Below are 25,622 nucleotides of genomic sequence, written 5' to 3' on the forward strand. Positions count from 1 at the left end.
GCTTGCCTACCCTACCGCCATCCCTCTTGACTTCTGAACCGACTGTTTTACCTCTTAGCAATTTTACATATATTCTGTTTCATGGTCTTTATGTCTACTTAATTGATAAACTCTCTTTTAATCACTTTATGTGTAATGCATCGGTCTTGTCCTCCAACGTGATTTGTAATCTTTGTGGGGTGGAGGAGGGAGCAACAGAGCATGCTTTATTTTTGTTGTGTCATTTTCCCCCCACAAAGTCTAGCAGAGCCTCTTGTGGAAATACTTTGAAAATAGTGTTGGATAGTCATTCATTTTCCTTCTCTGCTTTCTTGGGATTGTTCAGTAGAACATTTAGAATGGAGAGTCTGAGATTTCTCATATTGGAATAATCTGAGATATAATCAACATCCAAGTTAAACAGTATATCCATCATTTTCTTGAATAGTTTGATTTATGGAGAACTTAGTTTTAACCCATTTTAAACAGCTGTGTTTAAAAAACAGGTACATGTATATATCCTGAATCAAACCAAAATCAGTCTCCTTATAATTACTACCCACAAGACCCAGTTCCTACTTCTACCTACTGGGCAGAAATGAAAATAAAATCCATCACATGTTTTCATTTTTCCAACATGCTAACCCCAGTTTACCGTCCCGACTTCTCAATTTTGAACTGCTTAGCTTCCCTTCTTTTCTTAAGTTATCCTCTTATCCGTGGTACCTGAAACTAAAATTAACACACCTAGAGTCTCACAAATTCAGTGAATAGTTAGACTCTTTCTAAATACTCTGCCTCTATGAATACAAATTTGCACAAGTTTTTGTTTGCATTTCATACAATGATGCACTTAGGTCACTGATTCCACTAAAAGTCATGAGTATCCAATACTCATTTTTATGTTTGCTCTTATTAAAGTCTGTCTCCTCAGTTTTGACTGTATATCTGTGTGACTACGACTTGATTCTAAAGAGGTAAATTAAGTTTTTCCTACTCAATTTACTGTATTAGTTGATGGAGAAGAAAGCTGGGGGACGGGGGTGGAATGTCTTGGTATATGGGAGGAGGGAAAGCCATCAAAGTTCTCTAGTGGAGATAAAAGGGATACATTTAGTAAATTAATACAGGTCGCGTAGATCTTACAGAAAGAAAGAAATGAAACCAGAAGAGAAAACAGGTGCACGTGTGAGATGATTTCCATCCTTCTGACTGCAAGAATGAAGAAAGTCAAGGAATAACAGGAATTTGGCTACCTAGAATTGAAGTCTCAATGGAGGGTGAAATAGTACATTATTTGCTTTTTTGTAGCATGACATTTATAATTTTCTTCTTGGGCAATATCCTAAGAAAATCTCTGACCATCTGGTACTATAAGAATACCATTTTAGGACTTTTTCTAAGAATATAATCAGAAATTGGGAAATCAAAATAATATTTCCTTTCCGTTGTGTACAGTACCCCTTATGGGAAACCAGGCAGGAGGCTCTGAGTTTGGGTCCTCCCTCTACTGCTTACTAGCTGTTCGATCTGTGCGACGCTGGACTTCAGTGTCTTCTTGCAGAAAATGCAGAACCTGTTAACCCCTAACTTGTAGGATTATGGAGAAGATTAAGTAAAATGATCTGTACAAGGAAGTTAATATAGCAACTGACACATAGCTAGAAAGTATTGAAGGCTGACTTTGAAGCCATCTCCTCTTGCTCTTCCTCCCTCCCTCTTTCCCTCCCTCCTTCCCTCCCTTCCTTCCTGTTTCTATCTCTATGGTGTCTTCCTGACTGACAACAGCTGTTCTTCCAACTAACTTCAAAGGTAGAAGGCTATTTCATCTTATTTTAAATTTCGGTCTTCCTTAGCAGGCAGCGTCCCATATATTGTAGGTATTAAAAGCATGAACTTAAATCCTTTCCTCAATTGTCTGAGAAGAATCACTCTAGAAAGAGAAATTCATTCTTCAGATCCTATTTTAAAACATAGATGCTAATCAATATTAGACTATTTGAATCTATTCTTAAATAGGTTAGATGTCTCATCTAGCATCGTATTTTCAGAATTATGGAGTCGGAGATGCCTGTTAGTAGAGAGCCACCACAGAGAACAAGAAAGATCATTTTAACTTTTAATTTTTTTACTTAAAAGTGGCTCAAGGGTGGTTGAAAAGTAATCATAGTGAGACTCTGGGGTACTTTGTTTCTGAACAGATTCTTCTTTTGTCTTTCAAGCATTAAAAGAAAGCTTGACAATAGTAATGATAAACCTAAGTAAATACCTGATTTTCCTTTCCTGACTTCTTGATGGCTAAAGCAAAGAAACTTGATCCTGGTGTGCTGCCACTGTTTACATTTCTGTCCCCTTTGAAGCTGAGTAATGCATAAAGAGGTCTGTCCACTGTGGCTCCATCTCTGAAGGAACTGGAGCACAAGCTCCTTTAAAAAAACATCCACAGTACCCTCACAAACAGTGACTCCCACCTCATAATCAGGCTGGCCTGCCTCTGTGACATTCCTAGTCTCTAAAGTGGCTTGGGTCGGGAACATTTCTGTGGGCTTTGAGATAATAACATTTTCTTAGCTTGTAAATATGGATGGTGAATAATGACTGTGAGTAAGACGTGTTTACCAAGGAAATCAGGCAAGAGCCACACAAAGTCCACTTGTTTTGATTTCAGTCCTAGATGTAACGAGAGCAGCTATTAGGACTATTTTTGTTACAATGGTCCTGAAAAAATATATTACAAGGTTAACTGGAGCCAAGGAAAAAGTTGAATCTCGGCTCTGATCCACTTTTTTCATTCTTAAAATAATTATTTTTTGGTTTTAATGGGAGGAGATGCTGAACTGCTTAATGATGAGGACAGAAGCCTTTTTGAGTTTACCCTTTCCAAACGTTTTTATTTGGGGATAAATTTAGATTTACAGAAGAGTTGTAAAGGAAGTGAAAGAAAGTCCCCAGGTACTCTACATGCAGTTTCCTCGACTGTTAACATCTTACACATAGTGTGCACACTCAATTGTGTCTGACTCTTCGCGACCCCATGGACTGTAGCCCACCAGGCTTTTCTGTCCATGAAATTTCCCAGGCAAGAATTCCGGAGTGGAGTGCCATTTCCTACTCCAGAGGATCTTTCCAACCCGGGGAGTGAACCCAAATCTCTTGCATCTCCTGCATTGGCAGGCAGGTTCTTTGCCACTGGCACCACCTGGGAAGCCCCATTAACATCTTACATAACCACAGTGTATGTATCAAAATCTTAGTTTACTTTTAAATAACACGTTGACCTAATCTTATGAAAAGGAAGATACCTGAGCTCTGACAGCAGGCACAGAAGCTGAAGTTTAATAAGAACCAGAATTTTCAAAACATTTATTTATTTATTAGCTAGCCAGAAATCTTTAATGGGGAAAGAAACAGTAGTTATAACCTTAATCTTAAGTGACACCATAATATCCCGGTTGTCTCAAGTGGCTCGGTTTGGGAACATTTTGGTAGGCTTTGAAATGGAATTCTGGATGCCCCAGTCGGACCATAGGACCTCCAAACTATAGGTTCCCACACCAGTGAGATGGTAGATATGGAATCATTTTAAAATTATGTCCAATAAAAGATGACAGAGAGTATCAACTCAAATAGCTTGTGAGTCAAACTGTAGCTCGTTCTGGTTTTCATAGCACCACTGGTAGGTACCAACCAAACTCTCTAGACCACCTTCGACTTCCTAGTTCGGAGTTGGTGTCAGCCTGTGCTTGCATGATAAATCTGCATTTTTTCCTCTCTCACTGACACATGGTATGTAGCATGAGCTGCTGTTCATCAATCAAAGATGGACCTCACCTCTCAAAGCTTTCCTTGGCTTCTCACTGTCTCCACTGTCCTCTGTGTATATCTTGCCCAAACTTCTATTGTTGCAAATATATTGAACTCTAATTACTGTAATTCTTTGCTTGCATGCCTTTCTCACTAAATTTGGACACTTTTCAAGAAGTGAACCATGTCTTATTTATCTGTGTGTCCTTGGGCTGTGTGTTTAGTCGCTCAGTTGTGTCTGACTCTTTGTGACCCCATGGACTGTAGCCTGCCAGGCTCCTCTGTCCATGAGGATTCTCCAGACAAGAATACTGGAGTGGGTTGCCATGCCCTCCTCCAGAGGATCTTCCCAACCCAGGGATCAAACCCAGGTTTCATGAAGTGTGGTTCATAGACTACCTATGTGAGGATCATCTGGGAGGTTGTTAAAAGGCCTTAAGAGAGATCCATCAGGTCTGAATCTCTGGGGAATGCAACCTAGAGCTGTATCTTTTAATAAAATCTGTGGTTGCTTCTCATGTGCACTGATGCTTGAAAACCACTACCTTCAAGAGTTCCGTCAGTCCATCAACTTAGTTATTTCCATCTCTTTCCGTAGAGGTTTTTGAAGTGAGCATAATCGATGATGTGACAGTACCTTAAATAACAACATGTTTGTCTCAAGAAAAGGAGACCTCTTGTTGGTTTAATGGAACAAATATTATGACAAAGCTTCAAATTGTATTCTGAAAAACATGCAAGGTGGGGCAAAAAATAAAGTATACAGTTCTCACTACAGGAAGGAGAGCAAAATGCCAGTTTCTCAAGAGAGACCATTTATTTTCTCCCCAGGTAGAAAAAATTTTTAAAGCAGTTTCTCACTTAAGATGTTTTTCAGAGCAGTGAGTGACGGAATGATCAATATTTTCAAGAAGGTTTTTGGCAAACAGCTATTTCTATAGTGAGCAAAATATGATGTAAGCTTGGGATATTGTGCTGAGCCTGCCTTGACTTTCATGTTGTTACACTATTTGGTAAGGGACATGCTGATTCTATATAGCCTCTTTCCAGTTTGCTGGTAAAGGCATATCTTCATATAGCATCTTAGATAAGCATCCTTATGTCACTTGTCACAATAGGGCTAAACCAAAGTTATTAATCTCTAACAAGTATCAAGAATGCAGAGACAAAGCATTGCTGATTGAGAGGAGATTTATATTCTCTGGAAGCAAGAGAAGCAGTTGGTAATGTTGACATTCTATTTGTGAAACTTGAGAAGACTAACCAGCAATATTCTCTGGATAGAAGTCATCCAGCTTCATAACAATGCAAACAACAGACAACAATACCAATAGCAGTCAGTATTTTTCAAAGAGCTGGTAGACACATACAGTATCGACGTGGTATCCCAGCTCCTTTTACGAACCCTACACTCCAAGTCATATTGCACCCATTTCACAAAGAGGAAATAGACTCAAAGAGGTGACATAAATTACCCAACCTCACATAACTAGTAAGTGGCAGAGTCAGAATTAACCCTCTGGTCTATCTGATGCTAAAGCATGTCAATGCTCTAGAATTCTCATCTATGTAACATAAACATAGAGAAAGAAAAGACTCAAGAATGGGGTTATGAAAGATGTCCTGGTTTACGGTGTAAGCCATCCTTGTTCTTGGCTAACTTGAGTAAAGTAATAAAGTAAGCATTTTTCTGGTCTCAAGTTTCATTAACTGAAAATTAAGGGATTGAGCTATAACTTCTAGGGCCCCTTTCAGGTTTTAAAGTGTTTGGTTACTCTTCTAATAAAACCAAAGTTAATAAAACATCAACTCTATTTTAAATAAAAATTTAGTTTTTGCAATTGAACTTGATTGCGTCTGCCTCAAAGATGAAGATGGCATGTGAAATAAAGAGCTGTCAATGTCTTCCCAAGTGCTTAAGCCATTGCTTTTGTTGTACCAAAGTTTCATTAGTCCTAGAACTACGTTGATGACTATTATTTATTTGAGTGATTACTCTGTGCCAGCCACTCTTGTGAGAGCTTTAAATGTAGTATTTGGGTTTATCCTTTTGCAACTTATGAGATAGGACATAGTGTTCACCTTATTTTACGGGTAGGGTACCTGAGGTACTGTGAAAGGAAGTAACCTACCTGAAGTTACACAAGGGTAAATGCTGGAGCCAGGATATGAACTTAAGCAGCTGCTCTAGACTCGAGTCCAGACAGTTTTCTACAACCTAGAGCCCATGTTATTAGCCAGTATACTAAGCTCCTTAACTTTTCAATTTCATTTCAGACAGTATACTGTCAACATTATATCAATTCTATCATCTTAAACAACTGAAGAAAAATCTTTGAAGCACATTTCTTCAGAGCAATTGAAGAGAATCTAACTGTTCTTTACCTTGAAGTATTATATGTTCAGTGCATAATAATACAACTTTTTTATCCTTAGAGAACATTACTGACAACTCTTCAAATAAAGGACCGTGTTACTATTGTTTCTTGAAAGCACTACAGAACTTTTCAGATGAGAATACAGTATAATCTCCCCTAAAGTGGAAATCAATGGGTCAAACCCTTTTCTGAGAGCATGCACCGCATTAATCATGCAGATTTAATTTTCCTGTGATAGCCCCAGGAATATCAAAGGTTTATGCCTCTTTCTTTTCTTTGGTTTTTAAATACACAGTGTAATCATGACAGCAAATCAAACCTGTTAGTGGCATCAATCAGATAGAACTGATGCCGGGAACAGGGCCACTGCAAATTTTATTAAAACTGCAATCACTGAGAGCACAACACACACTGGGGGTTTAAATACCTCTCTCTGTGGCGTTTGTCATATTAAGAGCTGCAGCATAAACAAAGGAAAAAGGCAATCAAATGTGTGTAAACATTACATGTTCCCTTCCACTTTTCTAGATGCAGTAAGGAAATCTGATCTCTGGCAAAGAAGATGGACAGAAGTCTAACATTTCTGAAAACAGTTCTGGTCTTTTAGATCTCTTGACATTTGCCTTGGGGTCATCCTATGTACATATGTATTTGTTTGGTCTTTTAGAATTCTACTTATTTTAGGTACTGTGTATGTCTGCAAAAAATCAACAACAGAAGCTTCCCACAGAGCAAGTTATTCCTAAGGATATACGGTGAAGCTTTTCAGACTGCAGAGAAAGGGACAGACAGCAGCAATAAGGCACCCTGACCAGTGTTGGGAACTCTTGCATGGGAGCCAATTAAATTTGCCAGGTGGCTCACCTTTCCTCCTTACTCCCCAAAATGCCTCTCCCAGGTGTGGAGACATGGGTCTATTTTTGAGGCCTCCTGCAAACAAGGAGTTGTTTAAACATTAGAGGAGCCTACAATAACCCTAGACCTAGACGGGTTCTGTTCTCTTCTAGATCTGCTCCGGGCCCTCATCCGCAGCTTTGTACTGGTGCCGAGTACCCTCTTCCCACTGGTGGTCACTGACTGAGAACCCTTGGTTTTAGCCTCTCTTCTGCCCAATCTTTTCCTTAATGGCTTAAAGCTCCAAGGGAAAATGAGGTAGTAATAGAAAATGCCATCACCAGGGAGCCCAATCCATTCCAATATCCATGTATTTTAACTGGGATCTCAAATCTTCTACACTTAACCAGTTTCTACACACAACGTTTGATTTGTCTGAATGTTATAGTCACAGAATGCATAAGATCAGTGCTCATCTCCAAATAAGGAAATCATTTCATAATAGTTAAATTGAAGGATATAAAGGAAGTCTAAGGGAAATATGTAAGAATGTAAGGGGAATATAAGAAAATTAGCTATTTGTAATTTTTAAAATAGATCATTCCTAATGATTAAAAAAATCTCAAAACAATAATCATTCTGTCTATAAAAAGACTAATTATATTATCATCTTAAACGCATTTAATTTCTGTGATGCTTATGAAACACATTTTTTAAAGGAAGGATATCCCTCAGGTCAAAATCAGGAAAGTAAAATAAGACTGGTACTTCAGAGGTCATTCATAGCTTCCCTTGATGGCAGCCTCTCCTTGATAACTCCAGCTCTATCACTCAGATCATCATACTTCAAGGTGGTATCGCTCTGCCACTGAGTACTCAGGAGTACTGAGTGCTCTGGAGTACTTGGGAGTACTGAGTACTTGGGAGTACTCAGGGGAAAACTGTTTTAAAGACATGTAGGAGAAATGATAGGAATCATTCTTTGGATGCTCACATGCCTAAGACAGAACATGAAGTAGGTTGGAAAGGGAGACAAGGCTGTCTCTTGACTTAGAAGGTAATTATTTCTACAGGGCCCTGAGAAGTTACCTTGTCCATTTTCAATCAAACGAAACTAATGCATTAAGAATCCTTGTTCAGAGGTGGCAAGTGGGGGTGAGGCTACATGGAATTATGCTGCTGAAAAAGATATTTTTACCTCTGTGAGGAACTAATTAAAAGAAGTGATCTCAGCAGAAGCAATATTTGAAGTTAAATATAAGGAAATCTTTCTGGGAAATATGATTGATTTATCTTTGTTCTATAATTGTATATGCATTCTCATATTTGGAGACAGCTAAGAGGAACCTTCTTAGCTAAAGGGCAGAAGCCACAAATGAAGTAGGATTGCCTCTAAGCTGGGTGAGACAAATCTCAATTCCTGATATATTGAAATGCATGATAAAGAAACAAGAAATTAGCCAATGCTTGTTGTAAAAAACCAATGACTGGGAATTCACTCCAAATATGGTAAAAATTTTTGAAATGAGCACTTAGAAAATGGAACTTTCTGTGAAACATGATATGTTTCATATATCTCTGGCCCTCATCTGTCCTGCCATGAGGCCTGTCCTAAAGCCCGTTGTCACAGAGGTACCTGAGAGAGGGGTTAACGTTTCCAGAGGAAGAGCCTCCAGAGTTGTGAGGTTGACATCTCTTTTCTGCCTTCCAGGTGAATATGGGATCTGGGAAACCAAAGACTTCCCTACCACGGGCAAGTCAACATACCTATGTAGTTCTCACCCAGGAGTACTTCACTTTTCTATGGAAACTTACCTTTATTTTACCTATGAATCAATAACACCTAACCAAGTGTAGAGGATGTTCACTGAGAAATCAGAATCCAAATGGAATTTTAGTTGGGATCCTCCAAGCCACTATAGAATCATAAACTTTAGGTTTCTGCTCATAAGTAAGAAAGTAGAGTCAAACAAGAAGAGAATTCACTGCAGCTGCCACTCTCTGAAACTTTTCCCTTCCCACTCCATCTAATTGACTCCCTTACTTTCTCAACTTACTGTCTTTATGGATTAATTCCTCCCCTAAGGAAATGGCAGTTTCCATGGTCTGTTTATTATGACCCCACCCTGAACAGTCTTTGGTTCAATACCCCAGTGTAGTGAATATATAATCAATATAGGAATCAGTTGCCTTTGACAAAACTTTTTCCATCCCTGAATTTGTTCTAAAGCAGAATGGAGCAACAGAACTACAAAAATAGTATATCAAACCAATGAACAGAAAGGTTGATGTCACTTGATTAAAATAGTATATTTGGAAGAAGTAATTTTTTCCAAAGCATAAGTACAAGCTTTCATTCTTTCTAATTATAAAGGTCTCTGTATAAAAGTTCAGAAAGTCTAAAGCTATAGAAAGTGTATGATGGAAGGTAACCACCCCTCATGTAATTCTGTACAGAGATGATGACAGTTAACAATCTGCTACTTCTAGTCCAATGTATGAAAGTGAAAGTCGCTCAGTAGTGTCTGACTCTTTGTAACCCTAGGGACTGTACAGTCCATGGAATTCTTCAGGCCAGAATACTGGAGTGGGTAGCCATTCCCTTCTCCAGGGAATCTTCCCAACCCTGGGATCGAACTCAGGTTTCCCACATTGCAAGCAGATTCTTTACCAGGTGACCACCAGGGAAGCCGAACGTATAATATATAACATACTGTTCTTTGACTTACTTTTTTAACTTATGAGCACATTAATATTTCTAATGGGTTAATATTTCTAAAGAAATAAGATAGTGCCTTGCATATGGTCGCAAAGAGTCGGACACGACTGAGCAACTTTCATTTTCTTTTTCACTGTATACGGTAAGCACTATATAAGTATTAATTGTTATAAAGACAGCCGATAATTATATCATGCTTTCTGTGTGCCAGTAATAATTCACGTAGTCACTACAACAACATAAGAGGTAGGTGCTATTTTTACCCCTGTTTTATAGTGAGGAAACTGAAATTCAGAGAAAGGAAACATACCCAAATTACATATATGGTCATCACATAATGTCAGCCTCTTATTGATGCAAATTTAAATTATATTTTAAAATATGCTATTATAAACAACTTTGTGATAAACTTACTTTGGGTAGTAGTTTGTAGTTTGTCGCTCAGTCGTGTCCGACTCTTTGCAACCCCGTGGACTGTAACCTACCAGGTTCCTCCCTCCATGGGATTTTCCAGGCAAGAGTACTGGAGTGGGTTGCCGTTTCCTTCTCCAGGGGATCTTCCTGATGCAGAGACTGAACCCGAGTCTCCCGCATTCCAGGCAGACGCTTTAACCTCTGAGCCACCAGGGTAATATACCATTATCCATCCACTGAATTTTAACTTTAGTCTTTATATTTTTCACTTGTTAAAATTATATTTAATTCTTTATCAGACTTGCCTTCTTCCTACTGTATTTTTCTTTTTTGTTGTTCTTCCTTTTGTGTGTTTCATTTTAACATATTCATTTGAGAGTATTTATTATATTGTGTTGTTAATTGGATTTCCTGGGGCTTAAATCTCTTTACATATTGTGTTAGCTACCTCTCTCTCAAGGCAAGTGGTTTCCTGTGGATGTGATAATTTTGCATTGTGAATGCACCCTCAGTGTGGCATTATCTAAACCCTAACCTGTGTAAAGTGTTTTGTTTTTCAGCTTTTTTGTTGTTAAATTTTTGACTTGAGACTAATTTTTTCCTTGAAATTATAGTTTATTTACAATATTGTATAAGTTTAAGGTGTGCAGCAAAGTGATTCAGTTATGTTTTCAGATTATATTCCATTAGAGGTTAAAGATAGCGAATGTAGTTCCCCTATGCAATACAGTGAATCCTGTTGCTTATCTATTTTATGTAGTTTGTTAATCCCATACTCCTAATTTGTCCCTCCCTCCCTCCTTCTCCCCCCCCTTTTTTTTTAACAATAAGTTTGTTTTCTGTGTCAGTGAATCTGTTTCTGTTTGTATGTAGATTCATTTGTATTATATTTTAGATTTCACACATGACTCATATAGTGTTTGTCTTTGTCTGACTTAACCTCACTAAGTATAACATTCTCTAGATCCATGTAACTGCAAATGACAATTATTTCATATTCTTTTATAGTCAGGTAATATTCCGGTACATATATACCACATTTTCTTAAGCCAATTATTTGGGGACTTGGGTTGCTTCTGTGTCTTGGCTATTGTAAACAGTGCTGCTATGAATGTTGGGGTGCATCTTTTCACACTGGAGTTTTCATTTTTTCTGGATACATGCCTTGGAGTGGAATTGCTGGATCATATAATAGTTCTATTTTTAGTTTTTTAAAGGAAACTCCATACTCTTTCTCCATAATAGCTGCACCAATTTACAGTTCCCTCAAAAGTATAGTAGGGTTCACTTTTCTCCATACCTACTCTAGACTTAATTATTTGTAAACATTCTGATAATAGACATTCTGACCAATGTGAGGTGGTACCTCATTGTGGTTTTGATTTGCATTTCTTTATTCATTAGCAATGTTGAGCATCTTTTCATGTGCCTGTGGGCCATCTCTATGTTTTCTTTGGAAGACCTAGGACTAGTTTTTATGTGAATTTCTCTAGCTGGGGATTTCTTAACTGGCTGTGCTGGCAGCATGAATTCAAAATCAAGTATAACTGAGATATAGTCCTGAGTGTTGGATATTCATTCATAAGAAGACTTCTCTTTTCTTCTTATGGGGAGATAGACAAGCCTCTGTATTGCCTTTCTTTGCTGATGGGTAGAGTTTTGCTGACATACCTTTTAACTTTTATGGTTCTCAGCTTTATACAAGGGTATCAATGCCAGCTTCCACTTCACAGGGGCAAAAGACTTTGATTTCTGTCGCTTTAAGAGTCTTAAAAACTGACCTTACACATTAAAGAAATGGGCACCTGTCTTATTACATGGAGGACAAGGTCCAACCGCCCCATGATCTTACTGCTCTGCTTTTCAAATTTCTATTCATTCCTGACTTCAGAAAATTTACATTGTTTCCTGATGAGTTATACAACTAAGCTGGCATTTCTGAATGTTTGTAGTAGGAAGATTTTCATGTTATCTTGTCTATCATGTTGCTGGAACTCTGTGTTTGAATCCAGGTTTGTGTATTTAGTACATAAAGATTCTGTGAGTCATCATTTCAAGCATTCTCACAATATTCTCAACTTTCTTGCCCTCTTTTCTTTCCTGGCAAAGCTCCAATGCTTAATCTTGCCTTTGGATTTGACTTTCTACTTTTTCCGACTTATGCTGCTGTGCAACCCTGCAGGAAAAACCCAGAATGAAGCAAATTGCTGCCAGTCTGTATTCCTAGTCCTGTTCTCTGCTGAAACCTTCATGTTGCCCAGCAAGCTTAGTTTTCCTGTGACTCATCTCCCCCATTACCCACAGCTATTTAAAAACCTCCTCATCCCTTTGCCCCCCTTTATAGGAGTATTTTCAGAAGATAATCTTACTTCCTACTTCCTACAGGAAACAGAACCCATCAGAACAGAGCTTTCTCAAATTCCATCCACCTAATTTATGAACTCATTTATACCAGAATACACCCCCTTTCTCCTTTCTCCCTATTACAAGGAAGAAAGTTTCTTTTTCCTGTCTTAGCACAATAATCGTGTAATTTACCATTGAAGCCAGGGTATTTTTGAAAGTAAAAGAGAGACTCTATTAATAATTATTCTAGGATGACAGGTGTAAACCAGAACAGGGTAAACTGGGTCATGTGGTCACCCCCATAAAATGTTTGTTGCTGCATTCGTCTCTTTTACCTTCTCCAGTACCACAGCCCCTTGAAAATTCAGCCTCTCTACTGTATATTCAGATTTTTCTTCTCTCTGGGTTCCTTCTCATTAATATTTTAACATTGCCAATTAAAAAAAAACACTTCAATCTTTTTTAAAAGAGAAATTATGCAAAACCACACTACCTGTGTGCCAATGAGGCCTCCAACTACTGCTCACTTTTTGGACTCATCTCTTTTCTCTTTATTGGGAAAAAATAAATCCGCATCTACTATCTCCCTCCTTCAACTCCCATTCTCCTTCATTCACAGACTTTTGGCTTCTTCCCCCATCCTCATTCTGATCCTAATCTTGATGATGTCACACATGATTCTCCTGTTATTTAACAGAACAGGCTGTACTCGGCATTACTTAGGTGCCTCTGTCTGTGCAGCCTTGAGTGAGTTAGTTACCCTGTGTGTTCCTCGGTTTCCTAAAATGGTACAATGATAGGCCCTTCCTCACTGACTGTTAGTGAAAATTAAATGAAATAATCCCTGTAAAGCATTAAGTGTTTTAAAATGTTAGACATCGCATTGTTCATCCTTTTAGAAAGATATCCATGTTTGGTCATGGTTAAACTGGATTGTTCCGTCAGTAATTTTGCATGTCACTCTTTGAACCTTTTAAGGCAAGGCAGAAAGGTACAATCTTTTTTAATAGGATAGCAAAGAGCCTGTTTTGTTTTGTTTTGATTTATTTGACTGCGCTTGGTCTTAGTTGCTACATGTGCAATCTAGTTCCCTGACCAGGGATCAAACCCAGGCCCTTGCATGGGGAGCACAGAGTCTTAACTTCTGAACAATGAGGGAAGTCCCCTAAAATATCTTTACATTGCCATTCCAGTGACCCAACAGCCTGAGGATGGCAGTCTAGACAGGGAACTTCACGTGTCCAAGGGTATTTCTTTCACCTTTATTATGGCTGCTAAGGTTTAGTGAACACACTGTACCAAATCTGTATAAACTGGCAAGATTAACCTCATTAGACGCTCACAACAGCAGACAAACCCTATCTTTTCCTGGCGTACCTATTTGCCATAAATGTAGCCCAACATCAAATAGCTCTTACAAGGCTCTCGTTCTGATTTGCTTAAACTAATTTGCAGCATTACTGACACAATACGTAACAAATGCTCATCTGTCCTGAGTGACCCTGCTTTATCTTCAGCCCTCACGGTCGCCAAGACAGCAGGCATTTGCAGGCATATTGGGATTCTTCCAGTGACTTCTTAGTTGCCTTTTTACTTGCTCTGAGTTGTTGGTTTAATTGACCCTTTTTTTAAATAGGTTGTGTCTGTGTTATATCTTGTGGACATGCCTCAACTGTTTCTTTAAGCAGAAGCCAACCTCACAGAGCTTCAAAAGCCCAAACAGATTTGCGGCAATATTTATGTTCTAAAAGTAATAATTTTAGTTGATGGTATTTACTAAATACGTAGTATATACCAACAGTTGTGTTAAGCATGTCACATGTTTTCGTGTATATTGACTACTTTAATAGGGACTAGAATGAAGTAGAAATAGACATGTGTGCTAAAATGAGCTCATTACATCCTGGTAAAGTAGCTTTAAATGAAATTATGAGCTTTCAGTACTAGCAGCTTGAATAAAATGTCTTGCATATACTAATTGTTAACACAATGAACATGACCGTTTAAATGTTAGGAAGGAGAGCATTCAGTTTTACTGATTGATAGGCATGATACAAAACTAAATGGCAAGGCAAGACTAAGCTGTGTAATTGAACTCCAACTAATGAAATCTGTGATAATTTTCTCTAGGCCAAAACTAAGGCAAATTGTTCCATTATCTTTGAAGACAGTAACCTAAACAATCAATGTTTTATGTCATGAATCAGAGGGCTCGTATTTCATGCCTTGAAGAGAAAAATCTTCATGATATTATTTATAAATGGCTAACATTTGTTCTGTATCCCTCCACACATAGTTCAAGGAAAGACTGAATCCAGGCAGGCATTCATTGTGTCTGAAAGTGTGACCAAATGTGTTTGTATGTTTATTTAATTTTCACTCAGTGAGTTACATCAGGTGGTGGTCGCATTCTGAGCTTAAATAGCATTGGTCATTTAAAAGATATTAACGTCTAGCAGCTGTGCTAAAAATATATCCTTTTTATGTCTGACAACCACAATTTCCTCCAGTTTCATTTCTTTCCATGAACAGTTAATAGAAATAAGATCATTAAAGCTGTGAGAATATCTAGCTAGGCAATAAAGATAATCTTACAGGAGCTAATAGAAAACTGTGATGGAGAAGGAAGAAATGTAGGAAGGGGTCAGTTTTGGCTCAAGAGAAAGGTGACATCAAAGTAAGCTAGGGGAAACTATGAAACCTTTCCCAATGGAAATATAATTTGTGTCAATGTGTGATAATCACGTTATTGATCAGATAACAGTAAAGCAGAAAAAGAAGTGATAATTCTTACAGTCAACATTTGTTGAATGTTTATAAAGGGCCAGACACTGCGCTAAATACAACCAGTAACTTATCTCACTGAATACTCAGAATGAACCCCACTTTGCAGATAAGAAAATTGGGAACCAGAGAGGTTAATTCTAAGGCTTAAAACAGGAAAAGGTGGAAAAACTTTTGTACTCAGTTTCCTCACCTAGTATAGGCATGCTGAAAGTTTCTCTTTTTAAGCAAAACTGATATAATTTCAGGTCAAGAGGGAGCTGATGACCAAATGGATAGAATCCCTAGCTCATTCTGGATTCTGATTTCTCAGTGAAGATCTTTCACAACCAGCTGTTGAATTCATTGACTTCAAGGAACATTTTAAAAAGTGTAAAATATCTTGACAGTATAACTCATAGAAGTAGGACCATATGGAGTTATACATTTTGAGTCAGTATTTTTATTTTTCTTAACCTTTGTGACAGAACAGAGTCTGGAAAGAAGTTACATTTTTCTTTTGATACATTTTAAAGACACATCTTTTATGCTGAGAAAGATGAGTATCTTCAAATTGATAAGCAAGGGAGAGTTGTCCAGGCCAGGAAGATATTCTGAAATGGTATCCTACTGTTTTGGTAATATAGTCTGGTTCAGTCAATTGATGGGATATAGACGGAATATGACCTACTAAACAAATGAACTTTTTTCCCCTCCTTTCAATTTTTGAGTGTTGACTTGATGGCCTAATAGCTGGAATAATTGAGGGCGCTAAATTCCCTACTGCCTGTCTGTCTTGCAAGATGAAGTACAGCCTTCACAGTAGAACATGAGGCCTTCTGCTAACACTGTCATGAGGAGAAACAAAGCTTCTTACCCTCCACTTCCAGCTTCACCAGTTTGGAATATGCTGTCCCAAGGCTGTTTTTTGCCACACATCGATAATGTCCTGCGTCTTCCTTTTGTACATTATGAATCCTTAAGCTCCCAGATTCAAGAACCGCAGTCCGGGAATTTTCCTGCCAGAGATAGGTACATGAATTTTGCATGAACATGAGTCTGTCAAGGATACATTTGCTATATTTCATCAAGTCATCATTTTCACTCGTCAGAAATATTATTTTAACATTTATTTGACATTTATTATGGATAACATAGAATAATAAATGCGATGGTATAAGATTCCCTTATAAAAATAAATTTTAATAACAATACTGTAAGATATAGTTATTTTTATTTTCTTTCAATACATGAGGACCCCATAGCTTATTGGATGTCCTAAATCAACAAGCCTTATTTTAGATTTTGGTATCTAAATATATCACACCCAAGTTTGTTTGATTAAAAGCATTGCTCTTAATAAGCGTACTTACTGCCTATATTGGAAAACTCTACAGAAAATACAAAGACTGGTCTTTATAATTAAAATATTACATCTATATTCTCTTTGGGGATCTAAATTCAGTAGTATATATAGAGCCACTCCTTCTTTTAGTATAGAAAATATAACAAAAGGAAAGCCAGAAAATTATATAGATTATCATAAAAATGAAAATTATTTGTTTTATTTTAAATAAAACAAAGCTAATTGAGATTATGTTGTATTTCAATGCATTGATAGAGATCAACACCTATGTATCCCCCCATGGAATACTCTGAGTATAGTAATATGGAAAACATATTGTCTGTGACCTCACTGAGTTCATAGTAGGTTATGCAAGGATGGAAAGAGACAATGATGATGCAGAATAGTAATTTATCAGTAAATGTAGGTACATACAAAAGCAGTACAAAATAAGGATGTCAATAATGTATTTCAAGTTTGACTACTGTATATGATTGAGGTCATTGTCAAGGTCACCAGTCTTGAGTCTTGATGCTCTAACTTCACTCCAGAATATTCTCGTTCCTTTTCTTGAAGCTTAGTTCCTTTTCTAAAAAAAATCTTTTGAGTCTCAAAGATTCAATGTTAAAAGAAAAAATAAATGATTCAAATACCAACCAACTGGCCAACCAGCAAAGAAGACTCTAGCTTAGCTTTGCTCTGCCTCTTTTATCATCCTTAACACTACTGGTCCCTATCTCTTTTCTCTCCTCTCAGCCCCAACTGGATGCCTTACAATTTGCATACACACACACACACACACACACACACACACACACACACACATATAGGTTTGGTTACAATATTGTACATGGAAAATATTTAGATTTGGTTCAAATATTTAGGTTTGGTTAAAATGTTGTACATGGAAAATATTTTATACTAAAAGTTTTTAAGTGTGTGACTGAAAATTTACAAAGGATTGTTGTATTTGAAAATATGTTGTGTATACATGTTTTAACATAATCATCACTTACCCTGAGAGCACTGTCCCCCTTGATCCATGACACTGATGGTTTGGGATTGCCCATTGTAGTACATGGTAGAACTGCCTTTAATCCTTCTATTATTTTTACATTTATGGGAGGACGAGTTATTTTAGGTTCTAAAGGAAAATAAAGGAAAAAATTAAAAAGGCAATTTGGATTCACTAAACTTAGAATCTCTAACTTTATGCTTAATTCTTAATATCTATTAAAAATATTCTTAGGTGTATTATAATACAGAACTCACCAAGCGCTGAGCCACGTTTTTAGTGGATATCAAGCAGAGATATTTTAAAATTTAGATTACCTCTGTTTCATCTTATTTGAAAAAAATCAATTCATAAACATATTAGCATGAAATTATCCTAGTGGTCTGCACTTTTAAAAATAGTTAATAAAAAGTTGATTAAAATAAGCTGTTGCTGTAACAACTCACATTAATTCATAGCAATAGACGTGAAAACATGAAAATAAAGGTTTGATATGTTTACATTTGTATACAGTTCTGAGTTCTGACCTACTGTCCCTTTAGTTTCCATCTTAATTTGACCATTAAATTTGATGATTAAAAACTAGATATATTTGTCCTCTAGAAAATAAATCAGATATTACTATATTTATAATCAGAGAAATTCTGTAATACAATTCAGAGTAACTCGACTCTGCAAAGCAAACTTGTATGTACTGTGAAACACTCCTAAATTAATTTTTTCAGAAGAGATAGTTTATGTCAGTTAATTTTTAGTCTCCAATACTGAGCTTTCAAAGGAAGAAGATATTAAATCTAATGTATAGAAGAATTGACAAGTTCAGGATGCCAGTTATTTTACTATGTGAAACATTCATAAAATAGTGAAAATTAAATTTATTTCCTTAGGGATTTTATGTTACAGATATCAAATAGAGAGCTATCAAATAGAGTCTGTCTAGCAGGATAGACTACTGAGAAATGGATGCATTTTACTTCTTTCAGGTCATGTGCCATAATCAATGTGTTGCTTTGACATAGAAGAGTAGGAGATAAAGATTTTTTTCCTCTTCTACTTCAACTGTGTGTGTGTGTGTGTGTGTGTGTTGAGTGTTGAGGGAACATGGTTTGGTTGGATTTTTAATCTAGTTATTGATTGCCATTTACAGGTGGTATGATCCTGCATTCTGGCAAAAGTACCTGACAAGCTTTAAACATGTTTTAGGAAAATATCATCTTTGTTACTTTGCCTGCTATGTAAAGCATCCAATGCTCCTTCTTATCAATGACAATGAATATGCACATTTAGATAATGACTAGGCACCTTGATTGTGGGCAGCTACTGATCAAAGCTTAGCTTGGGAGCTGATATGCCTGTGACATAATCAAAGACATACATTCATTCCTTTCACTGGGCTCCCTGAACTGATCCCTGTGGCAGACCCGAGTCACAGATAACGTCTTAGGCAGAAAACCTTTGTTTAAAGCAAATAACTACTATCTCCCTCAGTGAAAAAGTTATCTTTGCCATCTGTTGACGAGAGGTCAGGAGAACCTTTGTGAGAATTGATGATGAAGTAAGCTAGGAATGAACTGAGTACTGATGTGGAGTGATGGATTCCCCACTTTAAGGGAGCATGATTCAGGTGGAGCCAGGAGCATTGACTAATCAGAACTGGTTACTCTGTTGAAGTTGGATGCTGGAAGTGTCCTGCTATGCCAAAACTGAGCCTTTCGTTGTTGGACCATAAAGAATCTGGGGGCAGGAGCCCCTAAGGAGGTCCTAGGTAGTAGGAGTAACAATGGGGTAGGGACCTTGAGGGTCTCAGGAAACAGCTCCTTAGCAAGCAGTATAGAAGCATTCCAAAATAACAATTGGGATGGCCACACCAGCATGTACCCACACTAGGCGAGCTTTCCCAAAGAGAAAGAAGAGACAGAGAAAGAATAGGAGAGAAGAAGAAAAGGGGGGTTAGGATGGAACCCAAATCAAGAACATTTACTGCCAGAATGAACAATATGCGAAGGAAGAGTAGTACCACAAAGCAGTCAAATCCTTAAACATGCTCTGTCTTTGGAATCACACTTTCATTCATCAGCAAAATAGACCCTTCTTCCTTACTTGGTATTCTTTCTGCCCCACATACTGAGAGAAAGCCTATTTTGGGGGTACATCCTGACCTACTTACTCTCAGAATCTCCAGAACAGCTTTTCCCACGATGTCCTCACTACTTACCTATTACAGTTAATCTCGGACATCATTTCTAGGTGTGATGAACACAAAAGATTAACAGGCATCTGAGAAAGACCACGAGCATGAAGGAAAAGAACCAAAATAAAATCAAAACTTAGCATGAAGAAGACAGAAGCAAAGCAGGGGGGAAAATGGCTTTTAAAAATGTATAAATAGTATCCTTAGATAAGTGAATATTACACCATGCAACACATAGAGTTGGCTATGAAAAACAGAGCAATCAGGGAAGAAAGAACACCTGGAAGTTAAAAATATGGGTTTTTAGGTCAAAGTATTTAAAGATAACATCAGAAGAGCAGCATATATTGAAGATCAAATACATGAAATAGAAGGAAAAGTCAAGCAAATCTCCTAGAACGTAGAATATCAAGATAGGTATGTAGAAAATATGAGGATAAACTTGGAGTTATAAAAAACTGAAAAAAGAAACCTAATATTGGTTGATTAAAAGTTTAAGAATGAGATCAATGAAGAGGAAGAAAATAGAAAAAAGGTGTAGCTCACTTGAGGGGGGCGGAAACCTTTGGTTTTTAGAGCAAAATGGCTCACCTAAGACTACGTAGAAATAACAAAACACAAGCCTGTTGTATGTTTGTCAGTTTGAAACATTAAGAATTCAAGAATTAGAAAAATCCAAAAAAACTTAGGATAAACATAGGGTGTATGTGTAAACAAATAAGAGAAAGATTTCTTATCTTCAACCTAAAATGTCGTATGGCAATAAATAATTGTCTATTAAAACCTAAAGGAAAACCTTTTAAAACTCCCTTCTGTACTGAGACAAATTATTTACTCAAGATTGGGGGCAAAATAAAGACTTTCAGCCATGCAAACATTCATAAAATACATCTCATGTGTTCAGACTGAAAAGAAGCAGCAAGTGACTTCCTCCAGCAAAACAATAATAACAAAACTGAAAGATAAAAGATGAAATAAATAGTGATGAAAATCAACAACAAAAATTCACAATAAAGGTCACAGGTGAACTGGATTCCACCATCCTTTGTATGGTGCTAATATGCATATTTCTGTGATTTTTCCCATCAATAGTATGATGTCAGAGAGGAGAAAATAAAGGTTATGTCATTATATGGTTAAGAGTTTAGAAACATCAGGTGTTGGGGCACAGGAGTTCATGAGATTTAAGGATGCTAGTAAGGTCTGCTGAGCAGGCAATGGCAACCCACTCCAGTACTCTTGCCTGGAAAATCCCATGGACGAAGGAGCCTAGTAGGCTGCAGTCCATGGGGTCGCTGAGGATCAGTACAACTGAGCGACTTCACTTTCACTTTTCACTTTCCTGCATTGGAGAAGGAAATGGCAACCCACTCCAGTGTTCTTGCCTGGAGAATCCCAGGGACGGCGGAGCCTGGTGGGCTGCCGTCTATGAGGTTGAACAGAGTCGGACACGACTGAAGCGACTTAGCAGTAAGGTCTGCATGATGACGCCACACCAGGTAGGAGAGAGAGCGGAGTGAAGAGAGAACTGACTGAAGTGTCCACTGGGGGGTCAGTGAAACAGAGCAGAGAGGAGCAGGAGCGTGACCATGATGGTGACGGTTTGGAGTGGGAAGAAGGGCACGAGGGAGCTGGACTCTGTTCTTAGCTGAGAGAGAGACTGATAAAGTTTGTCCCTTCTGTTTGGAGGCAAGTCCTGAGTGTGAGAAACCACTTCTCTCATCAGACAGAGCTGGAAATAGAAACGTCCATGTTCAGGATGTGACCTAATGGGGTTTACTATTTGAAATACAGCCTATTTCCTGGGGTACCAAGATCATAGATTGGATAGACTGAAAAAGAGTTAAGGTTAACATCACAGGACTTGCAAAGGTCAAGAGACTATAGGATGAAGTGAATAGTGGTTCTGTTTCATGGCTGATAAAATCCCTTAGGATAATGGCAGGAGTAGCAGTGGATAGAAAGATAATAAATCTGGAATCAAAATCATTGAGAAATATGGGAGAGGACCTCAAAGTGAGTAGATAATGAATAGAGTTAGAGGGATTGGTCAAAATGGTATAAGCCTTCGTGAAAGGAAAGGTTATGCACAGAAATACAAAATATAATGGCTTAAAAGTAGCAATGAACCCCCAGTACCTGCTAGTCTTGTTAACTTGAAGTGGGTAAGAAATAAACAGCCTCCCTTTAAACAGAAAAGTCATTCAAGTTTAAAAAGTCACTCAAGAAAATAAAGTTTGAAACAAGGCAAAAGGGTAGGATAAGTGTCTGCAAAGAGGTTAGAGATTAAAAGGGTGTCTGGTTGTAATGAAACTGTTTTAAATTAAAGGTATAGGGTAAAGATTTTAAAGAGGAGTTCCTGGTGAAAGATTTCATGGTGGTGCAAATAAAGAGTCATAAAAAAGGCTAGAAAATGGGAGAAGGCAGAAAATGATGAGGCTTGCCTGTAGGCTGGTGGGTGATGGCAGGAATAAAAAGTATGGAACTGTCTCAAGGTTGTGATTTGAACTTGAACTTGTCTGGCTGCCCAACCTCCAGATATGCAGGAGGCTCTGTTTACTCTCTGCTTCAAAGTGTACCAAGTCAGCTTAGAAATCAATGGATGATTCTCTTTCCCACTCACTCATCTTCACTTGTAGAGCGCCACAGCTCTCGGCAGCTCCTCCCACACCATTGTTGGCAATGCAGCAATAAATGCCATCATCACTGTCTTCCACGCTCAGGATGGTGAGGAGCTGACCATTCTCCCGAATGCTGTACCGGGTATCAAAGAGCCTGTGGGTCACAGACAATTATGGCAGGTTAGGGCCCCATCTGTGATTTTTTTTTACTATGATTATATGATCCAGCAGATGATTTACCAGTGGATGAAGCAGATTAAAGGGAAGAGGAAACTTGAATAAGTTCTGAGTAAAAGAATAAGCTTATTTGGGAGTAGAAAGCTAACATTTTTTAATCTTTCCTAGGCTGCAGTAATCAAAGCAGTACTGAGTCCTTCAAAAATAATTTTGAAAGGTGATGTCTATTGATAGGATCCACCCAACATAAAATTTACTTTATTTAGGAAAGTATATCATTACCCAAGATATGAGTCCTCTCCCATATTTACTGGGAGTAGCAGCTAGATAATGAACACACAAACACACACATACATGTGACTTGCAGAAAGGGATTAACAGATACATACTACTATATACAAAATTGATAAACAACAAGGACCTGTTGTATAGCACAAGGAAATATATTCAATATATTATAATAACCTATAATGGAAAAGAATCTGTAAAAGAATACACACACACACACACACACACATACAGAATCACTTTGCCATACACCTGAAACTAACACAACATTGTAAATCAACTATGTGTGTGCTGTGCTCAGTTGCTCAGTCATGTCCAACTCTTTGTGACCCCCTGGACAATAGCCCACCAGGCTCCTCTGTCCATGGAGTTTTCCAGGCAAGAATTCTGGAGCAGGTTGCCATTTCCTGCTCTGGGGGATCTTCCTGACCCAGGGATTGAACCTGCATCTCTTGTGTCTCCTGCATTGGCAGGAAGATTCTTTACCACTGTGCCACCTGGTAAGTCCCAAGTCAACTATACCTCAATTTAAAAAAATGGAAAAAAAGGGAAGGGTTAAAAAAAAAAATATATATATATATATATTGAACTAACTAACAAACAGTTGACTAAGTATTTGTTCACTTATTAATCAAATGTTTGTTGAGTGCCTAACAAGTGCCAGGCACAATTCTAGTTCTGTGGGATACATAGGGAGCAAAAGAGGCTCAAACTGTAAAAATTATGTTTTACATATATTATCTCACTAAATGGCATGCAACCTGATAGTTAAAAAGGGAATTAGGACAGTGGAAAGAAATATGAGGGGAAATGTCAACCTAAAAGTGAGTTTTATGACCAAATAAAAATGCTTTATGCAACAACTATATATTAAGCAGAGTAAACCCCCCCTCAAAGATCCATGTCTTAATTCCCCAGAACCTGTGAATATGTTACCTTACATGGCAAAAGGGATTTTGCAGATGTCAAGAATCTTAAAATGGAGTATCATGAATTATCCAGATGGGCCCTATGTAATCATGCATGCTTGCATGCTATGTCGCTTCAGTCGTGTCTGACTCTTTGCAACCTATCGACCAGGAGTGCAGCCTGCCAGGCTTCTCTGTGCGTGGGATTCTCCAGGCAAGAAAACTGGAGTGGGTGGCCATGGTCAAGCCCACATCTCTTACGTCTCCTGCACTGGCAGGCAGATTCTTAAGCACTCGTGCCACCTAATAGCGAGGGTCCTTAAAAGATGAGAGAGGGAAGCAGGAGGATCAGAGAACGAGATGCGATGAGACTGGAGTTATGCAGTCGCTGGCTTTCAAAATGGAGCAAAGGGCCAAGAAATGCAGGCAAGGAATCAGATTTTCCTCTCGTGCCTCCAGAAAGAATGCAGCCCTGTCAACACCTTGATTTTAGCCCAAAGAGCCCGATTTCAGACTTCTGAACTCCAAAACTGTGAGATAATAAATTTGTGTGTGTCAAACCACTAATTTTATGGTAATTTGTTATAGTAGAAATGGGAAAAAGTAATATAACCTGAAAACAAAAAATGTAAAGGAAATGGATTCTTGATTTTGAATTCGATGAATGGTCCCTATCACGCACTGATCTTAAAGAGGGAAAAGAGATATAGTAATTTTTGGTCTATGTGACTAAGGATGATATAATCACTGGGTAGTTCATTAAATCACATTAAATAACTGGGGATAGCCATGATACTAACTCTCATGTAATTTTTGCTTTGCTTTTGTTTTTTGCTATGTTTAAGTTTGCATGGAAAATGTGAATATTGGAATGTTTTGCAGATGTGCTTGTGGATTAAGAGTCCAGCCCCTCTGTGAAATAGAAACTTTCAAGATTTATAATCTGTTGTATCATTGCTGCTTAAAGTATATAAATTGCTTGTAGATTGTGAGGGACATAGTATTTATAATTTTCAAAATATAAATTATTTTCCTCTTTCTTATTGAAGTATAGTTGATTTACAGTATTATATTAGTTTCAGGCGTATATAGCCTAGCGATTCAGTATGTTTACAGATTATACTCCATTAAAAGTTATTACAAGATAGTGGCAATAGTTCCCTGTGCTACACAGTATGTCCTGTTGCTCATTTATTTTCTACATAGCAGTCCCAAGTGGCGCTAGTGCGAAGAAGCTGTCTGCCAATGCAGGAGCTGAAAGAGGTGCAGGTTGGATCCCTGGGTCAGGAAGATCCCCTGGAGAAGAAAATGGCAAACCACTCCAGTAATCTTGCTTGGAGAATCTCATGGACAGAGGAGCATGGTGGGCTGCAGTCCGTGGAGTTGCAAAGAGCTGGACATGACCGAAGCGACAGTACACACACACACACACACACACACACACACGTATCTCGTAATCCCATACCCCCAATTTGCACTCCTCTTCCCTCTCCCCTTTGGTAACCATTAGTTTATTTTCTATGTGAGTCTCTTTCTGTTTTGCACATCCATTCATTTGTATTACTTTTTAGATTCCGTCTGTGGGTGGTAGCATACAGTCTTTGCTGTTCTCTGACTTATTTCATTAAGCATAATATTCTCTTAAGTCCATACACCCTGGTGCAACTGACAGAATTTCATTCTTTTTTATGGCTGAGCAAGCTTCCATTATAAATATATACCACATCTTCTTTACCTGTTCACCTGTTATGGACACTTGGGTTTCCTCCATGTCTTGGCTATTGGAAATAGTACTGCTATGAATTTGGGGTGCATGTACTTTTTCAAATTAGTGTTTTCC

The 25,622-nt window shown here is 37.9% G+C and overlaps 1 protein-coding gene and 1 long non-coding RNA gene across 4 annotated transcripts in view; one reads left to right on the top strand and one right to left on the bottom strand.

The window, feature by feature from the left end:
* LOC121818589 (uncharacterized) overlaps window positions 1-25,622 on the top strand; it is a 162,517-nt gene that overhangs the window by 101,834 nt on the left and 35,061 nt on the right. The gene's annotated exons all lie outside the window — the stretch shown is intronic.
* Window positions 1-25,622, bottom strand: part of MUSK (muscle associated receptor tyrosine kinase) — a 98,416-nt gene that overhangs the window by 58,136 nt on the left and 14,658 nt on the right. For all 3 annotated transcript variants that reach the window (XM_042242901.2, XM_060408926.1, XM_060408927.1), the window contains exons 3-5: window positions 22,412-22,563; window positions 17,599-17,726; window positions 16,115-16,256 (exon numbers count right to left, since the gene is read on the bottom strand). In XM_042242901.2, coding sequence (XP_042098835.1) covers window positions 16,115-16,256; window positions 17,599-17,726; window positions 22,412-22,563 — 422 coding nt within the window. The remainder of the gene's footprint in view (window positions 1-16,114; window positions 16,257-17,598; window positions 17,727-22,411; window positions 22,564-25,622) is intronic.

Source organism: Ovis aries, chromosome 2 (genome assembly GCF_016772045.2).
Source record: "Ovis aries strain OAR_USU_Benz2616 breed Rambouillet chromosome 2, ARS-UI_Ramb_v3.0, whole genome shotgun sequence".
NCBI lineage: Eukaryota > Metazoa > Chordata > Mammalia > Artiodactyla > Bovidae > Ovis > Ovis aries.